The 18,841-nt window shown below is 33.3% G+C and overlaps 2 protein-coding genes and 1 pseudogene across 2 annotated transcripts; 2 read left to right on the top strand and 1 right to left on the bottom strand.

Moving 5' to 3' along the window:
• Nucleotides 1-3,470: 3,470 nt before the first annotated feature.
• On the bottom strand, nt 3,471-8,975 carry LOC18104530 (serine carboxypeptidase-like 3; annotated as a pseudogene).
• LOC18104529 (3-ketoacyl-CoA synthase 19) lies at nt 8,944-10,559 on the top strand. Its single transcript, XM_006376307.3, has one exon. The coding sequence runs from the start codon at nt 9,016-9,018 to the stop codon at nt 10,336-10,338; it is 1,323 nt and encodes a 440-aa protein (XP_006376369.3). The 5' UTR covers nt 8,944-9,015; the 3' UTR covers nt 10,339-10,559.
• Nucleotides 10,560-14,063: 3,504 nt separating this feature from the next.
• LOC18104528 (dynamin-related protein 4C) lies at nt 14,064-16,477 on the top strand. Its single transcript, XM_006376306.3, has one exon. The coding sequence runs from the start codon at nt 14,166-14,168 to the stop codon at nt 16,194-16,196; it is 2,031 nt and encodes a 676-aa protein (XP_006376368.1). The 5' UTR covers nt 14,064-14,165; the 3' UTR covers nt 16,197-16,477.
• The last annotated feature ends 2,364 nt before the right edge of the window (nt 16,478-18,841 follow it).

Here is an 18,841-nt window from a genome sequence, read left to right as displayed (position 1 = left end):
AATTCATATTATAAATAATGGGGGTAATTTGATGTCACTATTATTATAAACGTATGTTAGGAGATATATATATTTACCCATTAAACTTGGTTTTAATTTAATAAGAATAATAGCAATAATAAATAATTCAAATTTGAACCAAGAAAATAACGTGCTGCTGGCTGAAATATTTTAATATTATGATTTAAGATATTTTTTAAAAATATTTTTTATTTAAAAACATATTAAAATATATTTTTTAATTTTTTTAAAATTCCAAATTGTCAAATTCCATGATTAAAGACACGTAAAAGCGATGGCTCACCTAAGATTCTACAGCTATCGACTCCTCCAAATTGTCAAGGAAAGTAAAGGGTGAATTGTGAAGAGGGACATGGAAAATGTATTGTAAATTACAGAAGACAGGATAAGGGGGAAGAAGGAGCAGAGAAATTTCCTCAAGTCAATATATGTCCCTACTCCCGTTTGTCCACAGCTCATGGAAAATGAAGAGGAAATTTATTTATTTATTTTTTATATATATTACTTTTACTACACTTCTATGTGACACTAGGTGTTGTATTCAAGGAAAATAAATAATGTTTTAGTGTGGAACTTTCACGCACACGAGCAGATAAAATTTAAAATAAAACACAAATTAAAATATGGGTTTTTTTTAATGTGAAATTAATATTTTCTTTCTTCATTTACATTTCTAAATTTAGATTTTTGGTTATGAATATGTTCGGTAATTTAGTGCAGTTTGTTTTTTAAAAGTAACGATTAAAATAATTTTTTTCAGGTTTTTTTTATTTTTGACTTCACCACGTCAAAACTATTGAAAATCACTAAAAAAATATCAATTTGATGTTTTTTTCAAGCCAACGTATTTTTAAAATGCATTCAAACACAATTCTAAACGTAAAAACAAATGATACCGCATATATTGCAAGGCTAATTAGTTAAAGATCCAAACCCAATTTAAGTACTCCTGATCTTTTTTTTTTCTAATTTTGATATCTTAAACTATATTATATCAAAAGAAGCATTCATTTCTACCTTATTAGGTCTGTTTTAACTAATCAAAACAACCCTTATAACCAAAATAAAAGTGGTTAGGGATAAAAAAAAAGAAAGAAAAGTAGGTCAAAATTAAGTTAGGTTTGGCAAATGTTTAGAGATGGTGTTGACCAATTACCCTCTTAAGTCTTAAAGCATAATGGAAAAACAAAAAAGCTTGTCCACACCACCAAAAACAGCTTGTCATGCATATATGTTAAACACGCAAAGGAGAAGAGAAATAACTATGGAGTCCATGCAAAGAAAGAAAATTGGAAACAATGGTCTGAAAAAGAGATGAGAAAATTTTAGAGCTTGAAATGTGAGTTTGGTAGGTCATGATTTTAGAGCAAGTTTACATATATAGGATTCTAGATTAAGTATTGTTTGGTAGTTGAATGGCACCTTTCACTTGTGACGATAACCTTAACAAATAAGAAGGAAAAGTGCTCGAATTAAGATGAAATTCAATGGAAATTTAAGTATTTCTTTATTGAACTTTTTTTATATAATAATAGTGATGATTACGTCTTCCTTACCAATAACCTCATTAAAACTTATTATTATAAGAAGAGCTAAATGGTATAGTGTTTCAATTGTTTAATAATTATGATTCATCATCTCACATATTATATGGTTGTTGATGGGAGTAGTGATTTTTTTCAAAATTCCCAATTTGATCCTTAAATTATTTTTTTTTGCATGATTGTGCCCTCTAAGCCTAAATTAGCATTTCAATTGCATTTTTTTTAAGAGAGGATTGAATTGAAAGTCAAATAACCAAAGTAAAAAATGCAGGTAAAATAGATTGTGCTTTTCAATTTTGTTTGAAAAGTACATTTAAGTCCCCCATCTTTTTTAATTATTAGGTGACCAATTCCTCTTATTATAGAAAAAATAATTTAAATACTAAACTTTATTTTCATCATTTTTCAATCCTTATTGAGTAAGAGACGAGAGAGAGAATTGTTGAATTCCATCATAGAGATAGAAAGATGTTTATATGTTCCCGGCCACCAAAATTATAGATTTTTGTTCCAAATAGTTTTATATAATGAGAAGAGTTTGAATTATGTGTTTCTTTTTTTTTTTTTACCTTGAAAGTGCATAAAAAACATATCTAACCTCAAGAAGGAATTGTTTTTTGGGTTTTGAAGCAGTTTTTTTTTTTGCACTTTTAGAGGTTAAGGGTTAGTTTAAAAGATTATTAGGGTGTTTTTTAGGTGTTTTGAATTGAAAATGGGTTGAAAATAGGTTTTTAGAAGAAAAAAACCAATCACCCTGATTTTTCAGCCATTATAGTAGCTGCAATCTGAGGATTCCAGATGACGCGTTGTTTATTTTTTTTCAAATTAAATTAGGGTGGAAGACATATCATCCGCTCCTCAGATGATGTGTTATCTATTTGTTTTTTAAACTGAATTGGGATTGAAGACATGTCATCGGCTCCATTATCTTACAAAAAAATTAATGAGCTAGGTGTTTGGCCTGACCTTATTCTTTTTATATATATATATATAGTTTTGATCTTTCTTATTTGAAAGCTTTTTTTATATTTTTTTCTTTAAGTTTGTCATTTTGAAGTTTTTTTTAAAAGTTAAGTTATGTTTTTACTAGTCAGTAAAATTATATTTAAATCTATAAAATTAATCAATTTAATTTAAACTAGCTCATATGTGATTTAGTTAGAAACTCGAGTAAAGCAAATAAATTATGAGGTTTAATGAGTAACTCTTGAAACCTGTTAATCTCAATAGCTTAACTGCTTTATTTATGTTGTAATAGTAGCATGCCACGTAATAATCAGCCCTGCAATGAAAAGCTCTCAATAGAACTTTTGTTTAATGCTATCAGAATCTTTCATGATCTTTAGTTAATGTTTTAAGAATCTAAATGTTCTTTTCCTTATGGTATGCTTCAAATCCCCACTTTTGAGTAAACATTTTACTGGGCCTTAGCTTTCTTATATAATTCAATGCAAAAAAAATGTCATATAAATTAGCTTCCAAATGTATTTGTATAGCTTACCAATATGATGAAAGCGAGCATATTTGGAAGTGTGGTTGTGATTATTTTTTAAAGTGTTTTTCGTGTTGAAATGCATCAAAATGATATTTTTTTTATTTTTTTAAATTATTTTAAAGATCAACGCATCAAAACGATTTAAAATACATAAAAAAATTAATTTTTAACAAAAAAATTTAAATTTTTTAAAACGCAATGCAAGTTGATAAGATCACAATGTTCTAGGCACATAGATTTGTGTTGTTGAAGGCCACAATAATTGGATGTTAGCCTAAATTCTCTCTAATTGTTGCGTAATACATCTTTATCAACGAGTATTAAATTATTAACCAAATTTCTATTATGGAGGGTGCGATGGATACTTAATTTAGTATTGAGGGCTAATTTTTTTTTTTAAAAAATTTTGTATCATGATATTTATGTATTCATCCTAGCACTTGTATTATTCATCCTAGAACAAAGTAAAAACTTTAATAAAAAAAAATAATTGTTGTCAATTTCCGTTGATAGTCGCAGAACTAAAATGCGCTTCCTATAGAAATGGAGCTTGGCAGATGCAATGGCCAGTGACCATTTCCCATGACAGAGCTTTTGGTCGCAGCCTAGTTACAAATGTTCTTGAATTATCCACCTTCCAAACATGGCAAAACATTCTGCAGGCCTGTACGCGGGAGCAGTGTGCCCTCCACCCTACAGATTAGCCAAAGAATGAAGTAAACAGAAATTTGCTATAAGAATTTTCTGGGCAGTAGAAATGGAAAGTTGACAAATCCCTTAACTTCACAGTCGCAAATGTCAATTGACTAGTGTAAGTCCTCGTGTATCTGCGCGCACATGCTCAAGTCAAACTCCAAATCACTTATTTTCTTCATTTAATAGGCTCTTTTAGCAGGCAGATTAAGAGCTAGAGAAGAGTTACAGAATTCCAGCAAATTGATCAAAACGAATATTCATTTGAAGAACATACCCTGCAACTTGACCTTGAAAGTGCCATGGCTGCCAGTCATTGACAATAGAGTAGTTTAAAGGTCTTATCCATGCTTGAGTTCCCAAGAATGGTGCCTCCATGTCATGATCGCCACTGTTCAATCAATACAAGGACAGACCATATCAACCAAACTATATAGTGTCATAGTATGTCGTATGAATATAATAATAATAGTAAAAAACAACACCAGCAACCTGTAGATTAATCTGCGGTAACCTTTTATCCCAAGGTCTATATGATACTTGATGCTGCTCTTAATTTCATAAGTTTAAGGTATTTTATAATTGCATCGTTTCCACTCCTCTATACTTCCCTGCATCAAAACAGGCTTACATTATTCTCTTACTGATTTCTTGCTAGCTAAAACTCTTACTACTAGTCTCAAATCTCAATCCCATACCTCTCGCACATGGAGTGCTTTGCGGACATTATCGTCATTTGCCCAGTAAGTAACGAGAACATGTCCATAAGTCTGTAGGCATCAAGGACAATTTTCAAAATGAGGAAAGGACCAGAAACAAACTTGCATCAATTCATAAAAAAGAACATTATGTTGATTGTCTGTTTCCTCGATGATCTTCTGTCAGCATTTCTATATCATAATATTGAGATCTTGTGACAAACCGGTTACACAAGTGGAGCTTTAAAGATTATTTTGTCCTTTCTTAACAATTACTTTTCTTGTATGTATGAATATTGCATATTAGAGGAAGGGGAAAGGGAATTACACGGCATCCGATGGTAGGAAGATCAGGTTTGAAATGGAGGAGTTCTTGAGGGTTCTCATGGAGATATCTTCTTTTGCCCAACGTCTCTATCAGACGTGGGGCATCACTAGGACACTTGCGTTCCAAAATATGTGAATCTTCAATATCTGAAATGCACTGAGAAAGCGAATGGCTCTACCTGCATTAGCATTGAGTTCTGGGGAAAAACATGATGGGGATTTCGCAGGATATAAGTTATGGATGAATACCTTATCAAAAGCCTCTACATTTTTCAAACACTCTGCATTGCTCGGTTTTATCGTTTGGTATTCTCCTGCACAACTTTTCTTCAGTGACTGAAACAATTTGTGACACTTGTTAGACATGATTTCAAGCCAGAAAGCAAGGCTCTATAACACCAAGTGAATCACCTCATAGAGTTCATCAGAAATAAGTCCCATTCCATGAGCAAATGGAATCCTTGAGTTAAAATCAAAAGTAGGATCAGTAATAGGGTTCCCAAGTATGTATCCCTGCAACCGTACAAATTAACCACCACTTCCATCAGCAAATCTTCATGCAAGCACAAAATTGATAAGTTGAACAAGAAATTTCAGATTCTAGCTTAATTATGTCTATTCTCTAGTTTTATGCAATCAAGTAAGAATACTAATCTGACTGTTGAATTAGACTGAAATTTTACCATGAGTTTTCAGATATATTATTTTGTATTGGATTAAAAAAATCTAGAGATATAAATAAGAAGATACAACATGAATTTTGTTAAAAATAAAAGGCAATAAGGTTCCCAAGTATGTATCCCTGCAACCGTAAAAAATTAAACGACTACTTCCATCAGCAAATCTTAGATGTAAGCATGCAATGTATATTCTTGTTTCCTCCTCTTCTTTTTTTAATATATTTGGTCCAGTAATTTTGCTACAAAAAATAGGCAATTTTTTTATAGCGTAATCAATGACAATCTTTTTGTATGAACAAGAAAGAGAATAATGGAATATATAATCAGAACCTTGAGATTTATTCGCGGTTTGATACCATCACTGTTCCCTGCAACCATTGAACAGCTTGCTTCAAGATAATCTCATTCATATAGTATGTTACTTAATAAGTTACAAACAGCAACAGAAGGTAAAAAAATTCTTGAATGTAGGAAGAAAGTCTTTTACTGTACTTGAATATGTGCCTACATTCTTCTAATCTTAAGCAGAGACTAAGGATATGCGTTGCAAAACGAGCTATAAAACACTTCTTATATAGAGTTCTTGTCAACTTAAACTGTTAGGTAAGGTTTTAGGATATGATTTATATTATTTTCTAACACACCTCTTCGAAGACCTTTGGGCTTGAAATTTACATAAGTTCACATTACCTTATGCTTAATTTTTATCAAATAAATGAGGATGCTGAGATTCGAACTTGAGACTACTTGGTCATCAAGACTCTGATAATATGTAAAAGAACCATCTCAACTCAATAGCTTGAACTGTTAAGTAAGATCTTAGAATATGATTTATATTATTCTCTAACAGTTCTAAGTGACTCTTTAGGGACTTATTAAATTTAAGTTCATGTACTAACATATATGTTGACTCCTACAAACTGCATACATTCATGAGCTCCTTGTATATAAGGACTTTGGATGATTATTATTTTTAGTGAGATAAAGCACCAAAATGGATAGAAGCTGCATGAAAAAGTTCTGCAGAAGAAAGAAAGAAAGAAAGAAAAAACGAATGCTACCAAAACTCCATGCACTCCAGATTAGTTGAAGACTCCCACAAATATATCTTGTTGAAGCTGATGGCTTCTTGATATGATTGCCATCACCATTTCAAGTGCTCAATTCAACAGATCAAAGAAGAAAACTATGCAGTAGCAAGCTTCAGCATAACAAAGCAATCAAGAGATCTCGTGAAACACCGCCCTGATGAAAGCGAGAAACAGACACCATCCACACTATATGATAGAAGGATAAGAGACTAATAGACAGCCCGTCACAGCCAGATCTGCAACTTCATGAACCTGGATACTGCTTTTGCAAACCAATAGCTCTAAAGCTTGAGAACAGCAAGTTTTGCATAAACAGAGAAAATCCAACTTATAATTCCCTTTCAGCCTCTTAGAGCCAGCCCTCTTCTAGTTCTACCTTTCCCCAACCACACTACTGGAATTCCACTAAATCAAATTGATCATAGATCAGAAGAAAAATGCACTCAATCTCAAGAACGAATTAGAAAAGCCTAGAAGTAATATAAGGATTCCATCTCCCTGTATCAACTTATAATTTCTCTATATCATTTTCTCCAAGTTATCTTTCACCAAACCCTAGCACTAAAGCCTGCTATGATTCTTCCCACTCTCCAAACAATATCTACCCCCATAACTTGAGTCTGCCATTCCACAGGATGGGATACAGAGCAATCACTTTCTGCAACACAGTAAGAAAGGATGTCTCTGTTTCGGTTCTGAATGCCTCCGCCAGAGACACAGTTTTCTCAATAATTTCTAACAATTACGTCTTTTCAAAAAGCTTAGAACACAATTAAATATAGGAAACAAATATGCAAGCAGACCCTGTCATTTCGATAACATAATGATCAATTTGTTATTATACCATTAGAAATCTTTTGAACTACAGCTGGAACGATAATGCCAGAGTAGGAGTCACCAGCAATGTAGACTGGATTTGAGAGGAATTCTTGATGATCCTTTAGCCACTATATAACGCAATCAAGAAAAAAATAATTAAAATAAATTCACAGGTTCTTCCTATCAACCGTAAAACGGACCAGAAGGACATTTAATTTGAATATGATTTGTTATGCTTCATTTAGTCTTTAGTGTTTAAGGAAGTATGGCATTATATTGAAAAATGATGTGATAATTGCTAATGGTTCATTGAGAAAATTTCAAGTTAATGGGTGAATTAATGATTTTAAAGCTAGAAATTGAGAAATGTGAAGCATTGTTGATTACATTGAATTTTTTTAATAAATGGGCATTATTGATTTGATTGAGATTTTTAAATCTTTGAGTATGTGAGTTTGATTGTTTGATCCAACAATGGTGGATAAGTTTGTAAGTTTAAAATTTAAAATTGAATTGTGATTTTGAAAATACAAGGTGAATGATGTATGTATTTTTTTTTAAATACAATTAATGATAAGATTGAAATTCGTTAGTTTTGATTAAGTTGATTATGTGATTATTGATATGAAAGAAGTGTGGTTTAGTTTTAAAGTTTTTTTGGTTTGTTGGATGGATATTAAGGGATGGTTGAATCAAACTACAAATTTAAATTTGAAAATATTGAGTAATTGTAAAAATATGATGTTGAAATCTAAAGACTAATTATCTTTTTAAAAAAATTGGAATAAAAAACCATTACAAAAATAATAATTGTTTATCAACCTAAGATGGTATGCTCCAACATCATACCATGTTTTTCGGATGTTGATTAATGAATAATAAGATTAATAAAATAAAAAATAATCCTTGTGTTAATTGTTTCTATTAATTGTTAATTGACCTAAGATAATATAGTATAATATTAGACCTCGTCTTTTGAATGTTGATTACCGGATAATATGATAAATGAATTAATTCATCCAGGATGGAATGGTTTAATATCATATTCTATTTTTCAGATATTGATAAATTAATAATAGAATTAATTAATACATGATCTTTGAACATGAGTTAATAAAATTTTTGATCACCATATAATCATTTCATTTCACAATTTCAAAATCAATTTGATATTCTCATTATTTATCAAGTTGCTCAATATGGAATGCATGGTTCTACAGCAGGCTCTATTTTTTGAACGCTGTGAATCTTTCAAGCCATAATAAGTCTCAGGAGTTTGTATCATGTACTAAATAACCTAGGATGAAATGATCTGGCGCATTAAATGATCCTCTCTCATATTAAATAACAATGGTCTAATGGTCTAAATATTTTTGGGGGTTGAACATTAATTACTGGCACAAATATATAGACAGTTATGTATAATCCCCACCTATTTTGAAATTTCTAACAAGGAGTTGCTCAATCTTTTCCCCAGCAATCAATTTTTGAGGAACATTATCTAATGCTTGCATGCGCATAGGCATTGCATGTAACCCTTTCTCTAGTATAAGAGTAGGACCATAGTTGTGTTCTGATAATAAACTCCCTCGTAAAAGTCTCCGCATCTCTTGAAACCCAATCTATAGCTTTTCTTTTCTTTTTGTTATGGGGTTGTTCTTGGCAATGCTTCCACTGTTATTGCACTATATTATCTTCAACCTTTATAAGTTAGGATACCAAAAGAAAGATCAGTGTTGCTATATGCTAAGCTATGAGTGCCATAAAGCCGCTGAAGACCAGAAGCTTGATCCTAGATCCAGTGCTAGAATTATTTCACGAAACAAGAATCTCGGAATAGAAGAATACAAGTTTCTTTTAAAGACTACGGTTAGTTCTGGCATTGGTGAAGAAACTTGTATCCCAAAAAATATCATGGAAGGAAGAGAGGAATCTGCAACTCTTATGGATGAAATTTCGGAGATGGATGGTATCCTTTTCGATGCTGTTGATAAGCTCTTTGCCAAGACAGGAGTTTCTCCATCAGAAATCAACAGTATTGTCTCTTCAGTCTCTTTGTTCTCACCAGCTCCCTCTCTAACAGCTCGAGTAATAAACCGTTACAAGATGAGGGAGGACATCAAGGCATTCAATCTCTCTGGAATGGGTTGTAGTGCAAGTGCAGTAGCCATTGATTTAGTCAAGCAACTGTTCAAGACATACAAGAATTCATTTGCAATCGTTATGAGCACAGAATCCATGAGTTCACATTGGTATCCTGGAAAAGACAAGTCCATGATGCTCTCCAACATTCTATTTCGTACTGGGAGCTGCTCCATTCTCTTAACAAATAACAGAGATTGGAAGAATAAAGCCCTCATGGAATTGACTTGTTCTGTACGCACACATATCGGCTCTAATGACGAAGCATATAACAGCTGCTTCCAAGCAGAAGATGACCTTGGAATCAATGGCTTTCGGCTCAACAAAGATCTACCTAAAGCTGGTGCTAAAGCTTTAACCATGAATCTCCGAGTTCTTCTTCCTAAAGTTATACCACTGTCAGAGGTGCTCCGCTATCGAATAAGCTATTATCGAAATAAAATAATGAAGCGGCCAACTCCTAAGGATGCAGGGCCTGGTTTGGATCTCAAGTCTGGAATCGATCACTTTTGTGTGCACCCTGGTTGGCGGGCAATTATTGATGGGGCTGGGCAGAGTTTAGCACTCAATGATTATGATCTGGAACCAGCTAGAATGGCACTTTATCGGTTTGGAAATACATCATCCGGCGGCCTGTGGTATGTTTTAGGTTACATGGAGGCCAAGAAAAGGCTCAAGAAGGGTGATAAAATACTAATGATCAGCCTTGGGGCAGGTTTTAAGTGCAACAATTGTGTGTGGAAAGTTATGAAGGACGTGGAGGACACGAATGTCTGGAAAAACTGCACAGATCAATACCCTACAAAAACCTTAGCCAACTCTTCTTAGCTTCGATCAGTGATGAAAGCATGAATTTCACCAGCCTTGAAGATTACCTACCATAACATAATAAATCCAGCAGTTAGCATAATTATATGGTCTGTGAAGTTTGATTGGATCATAGAATAAAGCATGAATTTCGCCAGGCGTGAAGATTTCATACCATAAGATAAGACATCCAGTTATTTGCATAATTATATATATGGTCTCATGCTGGGGCCTTAAATTAATCTGTCTTTAGATCGACCTTCCTTTCAGCATCTCCCTGTGTGTTGCGTATAGTGTGGAAGTAGCTTAAGGTATAATAGTGATGTGGCCCATATCTTGTTTTGCAAAATATGATGTTCATGTAATAAGTTACAATAAGCTATGTAAAACAATAATGTAAAACAATATTGATGTATAATACATCATGTATTAAATAAACTTATATCATATCCTTTGTATCTGTACTAAGTTTTCGTGATCTCTGCACATGAACCTGGTTATTCACCCTTATCAAATGTTGTTGGGAACATTTGGATTTTCGATTGGATTATTACTATAGAATCTTGAAGCCTTTCTCCGAATTGTTTCTTTTACTATAGAATCTTTCCTAATCGAGATGTGCTCAACCACCGTATTCGTTTCATGGGATCTTTGATGTGAAGTTAATAGATTATTCTATATTCTGGTGTTCATATGATTATCTGACATGCTTATTCTTCTTGGTCTTTCTGTTCTTGTGTATTGTTTCTGTAGCTTGGTTTTCTCTTTTCTCTGTTCTCTGTTTGTTTTTCTCCGGTCGCCTCTGTTTTCCCTTCCTTTCGTTCTCTCCGATTCTATCTCCGTCTTCTTCGTTTCTCTGTGCGTTTCTTTTTGGTTTCTTTCTTTTTTCTCTGTTCTCTGGTCTCTCCCTGTATACTCTCTCCTCTCTCCTCTGTGTTTGCTCCCTGTCCTCTCCTCCGTTCGCGTTCTCTGTTCGTGTTTTTTTTTCTCAGTCCCCTGTGTTTGTTCCTTCGCGTCAGTGTGTGTTTTGTTCTCGGTCTTATGCTCTCCCCGGTTCTCTCTATCCCGTGCTCCCTCTGGTATTCTTTTGTTTGTTCTCCTCCAGTTTTTCACCAGTTTTTCCTCTGGTCTCACTCCTCCTTTCTCTCTCGGTCTCTCTCTCTCTCCTCTGCGTCCTCCCCCTTCTTGTTCACCTGTTGTGTTCATATTTATAGGCAATAGAACGCCCTTGCACCTCTCAGAGTGGTGATCGTGCAGCCGCTGGGATAGTATCCATTATTGGACTATTAATGGCACATCTCGTGGGGGAAAGACGTTACCACGTTCTCTACCGTTTCCGCTGAATCGGGCTGAAGGAGATTAACAATTTGCTTTGAAACGGGGATGGGAATAGCCAATTTCAATTTGGTCACTGAAGTCCTGCAATTGTGTAATCAAACGCCTGGGTAAATTCTAATTGGACCCCTTCATTTTAGTTCCATTTATAAAATGGTCATTGGACTTTAATTTCTTGCAATTATAACCCGAATCAGCCCCAAACTTTGATATTTCTTCAATTACGCCCCTGATTTCATTAATTAAACTAATTCCAAGTTCAATTAAGTTCTTAAACTTATAAATTCTTCAATTAAGCTATTGATTTGATTAATTAAACTAATCCAAAGTTTAATTAATTCTACAAACTTTCAATTTATATTGTCTTGACCCAAATTTCAATTTATTCTCCATTCATTTCATTATTTTTTTTTTCAATCATATTTTTTTGAAAATTTAAAAATTAAGTTATGACATTCTCGATATAAAAAAATCTTTGCTCTCTATACGGCAATTTGCTATCAATAATAATAATAATAATAATATAATTTTTGAATTCTATGGTCATTTTTATCTTGTACTTTCAAGGCTATCATTCTTTTCAGCACAATTAAAAATAGATTTTATATCTTTCATTTCATGCTCTGTTTACCCTACCCAATTATCATGCCTTTTCTACTTTTCTTCTATCACCTAGATTTTGACATCTTATTTTGGTCATCCTCATTCATATGTGTTGTATTATTTAGTTTCTAATAAATATTTTTTTGTGTTGTCATTTGTTTTAAATTCTAGTTATATTACCTTTTCTTGAAAAAAATCTAATAGATCAACTTTACATCATTTAGAATATGTGAGTTGCTTCTTTAGATTTACTATTTAGTGGAACCTTCCTCTAAAAAAGTAATATTTTGGATTGCTAAAAAGTATTTGTGCACAAAAGAAAAATATTGATAACTAAATATGTTTTTTTTTTTAAATAAAAATTAATATTTTACACATCCCTAAAAAGTGTTTGTATATAAGATAAAAATATTGTATTATTTATTATTTTAATTTTCTTTGTTTGAAAAACTTACAAAAAACAAATATGAACAACCTCATTAAATTATTTTTCAAACCTAGTAAAAATTTTAAAAACTGGTTTTGTTGTTCTCTAGATTAAAAATTATTGCATTTGAACTAAAAGTTGAAAATTTTCTTTTTCATGACTCTATTTGTTTTTAAAAAATAAATGGAGTATTACTTTAATTATTTGTAAAGAAACTTCCTTGGAATCACATCCTAAAAAAAATGGGAATTACAATCCAAGGGCTTGGGAATGTGAGTAATTTTTCAGGACTATACACTCCAAATATTAATATTGATTGGACACATACATACACCCTTATTTTTTTTCTAATAAATATTATAGTTCTATGATTTCAAGCATCTTTAATGTATACTTCTTTTGCTTTATAATTACAATTTTATCAAGTCAATTTTTTATGTTATTTATTTAATCAAAAAGTTAGTTTTCTATACCAAAAAATTAATTCCTTATTTGGATCTATTTCAATATTTCATTTTTCAATACATGTATTTCTATACCAAAAAGTAACATGTATTTCTATGTATATACTTTTTAAATAAAAAAAAATATTAATATTTTAAATTTAGATATTTTGAGTTTTAAGGTCAAATTAATCTAAAGTTCACTTAATTTATTTTTTTTTAGCTCTTTTAAATATTTCTATCTTAAGGTTAATCTTATAGTTAATGAGATATGTTGATTTTCGTGGTTCTTTTAATTTGAACTTAGAAATAGTATATAAGAGACTTAAATAAATTAATTCCTTTGAATTCACCATACTAATACAAGAGATGTGCTCCTCTTATAAGATTATCTAGATAAAAGATTTAGTATAAATTAATCCAAAAATACTCGATGTTGAGGTTATTCGATTTAGTCCTTTGTTGGAGGTAATTTTTTTGGTAATTTGTTTTTATACTTTTCTTTTGTTGGAGGTAATTTTTTTGGTAATTTTTTTTAATACTTTTCTTTTGTTCGAGGTTATTCTATATACTTTTCTTTTGTTGGAGGTAATTTTTTTGTTTGTTTTGTTGGAGGTTATTCTACATACTTTTCTTTTGTTGGAGGTAATTTTTTTGGTAATTTTTTTTTTTTACTTTTCTTTTGTTGGGGGTTATTTTTTGGTCTTTTCTTTGTACTTTTCTTTTGTTGGAGGTTATTCTATTCGATTTCACTTTATGTACTATTTTTCTCAGCAATGAAAACAATATTTAGAAATGGACAGAAATTATATTTAGAAAGGGACCTAATGGATAAAAGTATTAATTGGAGAGCTATATTGAAAATCTCTTTATCGTAATTTTGCAATTATCTTAATTTTTCAGTTAAATGGAAACCTCCTCTACTATAAAATATATCTTCCCTTCCTTCCTTTTCTTTCCAAGACCATACCAATCTTCAAACTCTTTCCATATAAAAATCTCTCTCTTCTTCTATCCCTGTCTGATCTTTTCTACAGAAAATGAGTGGAGGCAAGCCTTCTTCAAAAAGGAAAGGAGTTGAAGAATATGAAGATGCATCAGTAAATACAGAAGTAGAACTTCATGTTGAACATGAGGCTATTTTTCATGATCATGTACCAATTGTTTCATATTACAACGACCGTATCACACCTCTCCTTGATGCGGTGGACAGGCTGAGGCAACTCCAGGTAATGACAGAAGGCATACAACTTCCAACCATTGTTGTTGTTGGCGATCAATCTTCAGGCAAATCCAGTGTTCTTGAATCGTTGGCTTGTATCAATCTTCCTCGTGGCGATGGCATTTGCACTAGAGTGCCTCTCATTATGAGGCTTAAACATCACCCATCTCTTGTACCAGAGATTTTCTTGCAGTTCAATGACAAAACAGTGCCTACTGATGAAGCCCACGTTGCTGATGCTATCAATCTTGCCACTCATGAGATTGCAGGAAACGGTAAGGACATATCTAACACTGAATTAACTCTTGTAGTGAAAAAGAATGGCGTTCCTGATCTTACTCTTGTTGATCTCCCTGGAATCACAAGAGTTCCTGTTCATGGTCAACCTGAAAATATCTATGAGCAGATAGCAAAGATTATAATGAAGTATATAAGTCCTGATGAGAGTGTTATCCTTAATGTTTTGTCTGCGAGCGTTGATTTTTCCACATGTGAATCCATAATGATGTCACAGAAAGTCGACAAGAAAGGTGAGAGGACTATTGCTGTGGTTACGAAGGTTGATAAATCACCTGAAGGGTTACTTGAGAAGGTCACTAGAAATGATGTGAATGTAGGCCTTGGTTATGTGTGTGTTAGAAACCGTATTGGCAATGAGTCTTATGAGGATGCAAGGAAGGAAGAAGCTGCACTGTTTGCTGCACATCAACTTTTGTCCAAGATTGATAAATCTACAGTGGGTATTCAAGTTTTGGCTCAAAAACTGGTGCAAATTCAGGCCAATATTATTGCCAAGTGTTTGCCTGATATCGTCAGAAAGATTGATGAGAAGTTGAAAACGAGTATTTCAGAGTGGAATAGAATGCCCAGGAGGTTGCTGTCAGTTGCTGAGGTCATGGCAGTTTTCACGGGCATCATTGGATCTTCCAAGGAGTCTTTGAGGAAAATCCTTCTAAGAGGGGAAATTGATGAATACCTATATGAAAAAGAAATGCACTGCACTGCTAGATTGGTTGAAATGCTCAATCAATTCTCAACTGAACTTCATAACTGCTCTGACCATACAAAGAAATTTATGATGTATGAGATTGAGGTTTTGGAGGAAACGAAAGGGATTGAATTGCCCAATATCCTTCCTCACACTGCCTTCCTTACCATCCTGCAGCAAAAGGTTGAAGAAATATCAGAACTACCAATAGGGTTTGTTGAAAAAGTGTGGACTTACATTGAAGGTGTGGTCATTTCAGTTTTGGATCGTCACTCGGAGAACTATCACCAACTTCAGTTATTTATCAGACGAGTAGCCCATAAACTTGTAGCTAAAATGAAAGACCGGTCCATTGATTGGGTAACAGAGATCGTTCAGATGGAGAAGGAAACGGATTACACATGTAATCCAGAATATATGAAGGAATGGAACAAGCTCATGGCACAGCAGCATACAGTCATTGAAGACATCATGCAAAGAGGCCGATACTACCTCGTAAAGATTGAAGGCTTTGGAGATGTTAAAGTTGGACATCTGATGGAGTACAAGCTTATTCTGCCTAAAGCTTTCGACTTGAAGATGAGGGTGACTGCTTACTGGAAGGTTGTCTTGATGAGGTTGGTTGACAATATGGCTCTGCATCTGCAGCTCAGCATCCGAAATCTTGTCAACAAGGAAATGGAAAAGGAGATTTTTAATGAGTTGGTAAGCACTGCTGGTGATGTGATAGAAAGAATGTTAGAGGAACCTCCATCTGTTGCTAATAAGCGTGAGAAGCTGAACACAAGTATCAAGTTGTTGAGGGAGTCTAAAGAGGTGCTGGCAAATATCAGAGACAAAATTGAATGGGGTGATCACTAGAGCTTAACAGATAATGGAGCTTTTCTTGTTTCTTTTAGTTAATAGATTAGTTCTATTATGGTGTTTGTTATATACTATGAGCTTCTGGTTTGCTAATTAAGCTAAGATACTATGAATGTATTACAGAGTGTGATGGTGAACTTTGTCAGGTGATTTGGGTAATTGAGTCTGCAAAATTGGATTTCTTTTGTGCTGCATATTTTGCTATCTCATCTGATAGTTTCTATGTGCAAGCCCTTCAAATGTTTAATCCCATACCCTTCTATGTTCTGTTTTCCATATTTCCAACTTTAGTATTTCCATCTACTGTAATTTGCCAGGTTGCCTTGTTCCTTGTTTCTTCTGTGTTGCGCTTTTTTCCTTGAAAAGATTGTCTTCTTATTTTGTAAGAAAAATCCAAATAGAACAGAATCTAGGAGTTGAAGTGTTGTGTTTATATTTGGAGGTGTTTTATTTTCTGAGTACTGGCGGTGTGAAACTAAAACTAGACATGTTCATGCATTGATAGTCCTCTGGCACTAACAATACTTGTGATAATTTTATTTTTTAAAAAAGAATACATTAATACGGGATGTGATTAACGAGACACAATTTTTTATCCTTATTTAAAAAAAAAATTAAGTTGGTCAAAATCAAGAAGTGAAAAAAAAAATTCTCTTTGGATTTTTTTTTCTTCTCTCTCCTTCTTCCCTTTCCCCATCTATCTTTCCTCTCTCATGTCGGTCCCCTTATCTCATGCTTTCTTTCCTTCTCTTTTCTCACACAAAATCGATGTAGGATTTTTTTTTTCTTGAGCTTTAAAATTGTAGTTTTTTTCTATTTTTTCCTGAGTTACAGTTTATTTGCCTTGCCTTGTATGCAACTACATTGCGTAGAGCTCAACAACTTTGTGAGTTGCTTAGAATCGTATCAAACAAACTTATATTAATATTTTGCTCATGACACCAGACTGGAGAGAGAGCTGGCCCAGTACTGTTGTGGCTCAAGGTTCAAACTAGATAGGCCAATAAACCTGTCGCACCCGACATCGCGGCGGCCTTAAAAATTTTACAATAAAAGAATAGATTTCTGACATCTTGTTCTTTTAGGGAAAAATATATTATTTAAGGAGTCGCCACCTAGTATTATGGTCACTAGAAACCCTAACTGGTCAACAGAGATCCTATGGTTCGGGACTAGTTATGCAAAAGGGAAGATATTATCACCCCTTAAACATTCTGTCTGAGGCAGACTGCATTGCTGATTTTGTCTTAAATTGCTAAACGTTTATTAGTTTATACTATGATAATTTGCTTATAATATTCTTGACTCTGGCGCCAGTGAATATTCAACTACGTATAATTCCAACTCTGGCGTTGGTAAATATTACGTAGCTATAAAATAAATTTAGATCAATATTTTTTTATTCCTGACTCTAATGCTATTGAATTAACAAATAAAATAAATTTATTTGATTACGCATTCACATATTTTTTTATTTTTTATGTAGCTAAATAAAAACAAAATACAATTAAATCAGTATTTTTATTTCTGACTCTGGCATCACTGAATAAACCAATAAAATAAATTTATTTTTACGCATGCACATATTTTTTATTTTTCTTGTTAAACAAAATAAAAAACAATGAATAAAAATAATATAAATTTAAACCAGTATTTTTCTTCCTGACTCTAGCATCAGTGAATAAACCAATAAATTTATATTATTTTTATTCATGCATACACATATTTTTTATTTTTTTTATTTTTTTATTTTATAGGGCTGGGCCCAGCTCAACCCATATGGGCTGGGCTAGATCCAGCCAGCCCGACCAGGTCACTAGCCCAAGCCAGTGAACCGGCTGGGTCAAAGCACGCGTGAACTTGATTCATGCGTGCATGGCACTGTGCGAAGGTAATTAATTACCTTCGCACAGTGCTAAATGCATTGAAGTTTTCGAAAAAAAAATGAAGAGAAAAAGAAAGCTTACCTTGCTGCAGGTTGCTTCGCTGGAGTGTTAGCGTCTTGGGTGAAGATCAGTGATGGCGTCCATTGATAGGAAACTTGAATTCCTCCTTCTACCTCTACTTTCCTGCCCTCTGTTTCTTTTTCTCTCGTCTGTGAATTTTTCTTATGCTCTGTTTTTCAGACCCTCTCTACTCTCTCTCGGTCTGTTTCCTCGTACTGGTGAGGGAAAGCTCGTTTCTGGTATGGGAGTTCTAAAAAACACTTAAGAGTTTCTCTGATTTCTTTGTGTCTCTTCTCTTTTCGGTTTTTTTCCGTCTCTCTCTCTAACCAACCTCTGTTTTTTCGGTGTTCCTCTGTTTTTATAGAGCCTGGCCGGTGGTAACAGACGGTATGCGGAGGGTCGACAACCATTAAGGCACCCATAACTGAAGCCAACGGACGATTACTGCTGCAACGTTTCTCAACTTTTACTGCTGAAAATGGTCTCTAGTTTAAAGAAGAAGAAGATGAACAACGTTCTTTCAAACGACGCCGTTTTGAGATAAGAGGTGGCCATTTTGCGTTTTGACCCGTGAAGTTTCGAACGTCTTGTAATTAAGCCCCTGGTTTAAACTGTAATTGGCCCCCTGCATTTCTACGCCATTTTCAAGCTAGTCCTTGGATTTTAATTTTTGCAATTGTGACCCCAAACTTTAAT

The sequence above is a fragment of the Populus trichocarpa genome, chromosome 13 (assembly GCF_000002775.5).
Source record: "Populus trichocarpa isolate Nisqually-1 chromosome 13, P.trichocarpa_v4.1, whole genome shotgun sequence".
NCBI classification, from domain to species: Eukaryota; Viridiplantae; Streptophyta; class Magnoliopsida; order Malpighiales; family Salicaceae; genus Populus; species Populus trichocarpa.
Note: the sequence above shows the minus strand (reverse complement) of the source record. Positions and strands in the feature narration are given on the sequence as shown.

Bases quoted from the DNA above. Each gene is read 5' to 3' on its own strand.
- LOC18104529 (XM_006376307.3), top strand. From the start codon at position 9,016: ATGGGGTTGTTCTTGGCAATGCTTCCACTGTTATTGCACTATATTATC.
- LOC18104528 (XM_006376306.3), top strand. From the start codon at position 14,166: ATGAGTGGAGGCAAGCCTTCTTCAAAAAGGAAAGGAGTTGAAGAATAT.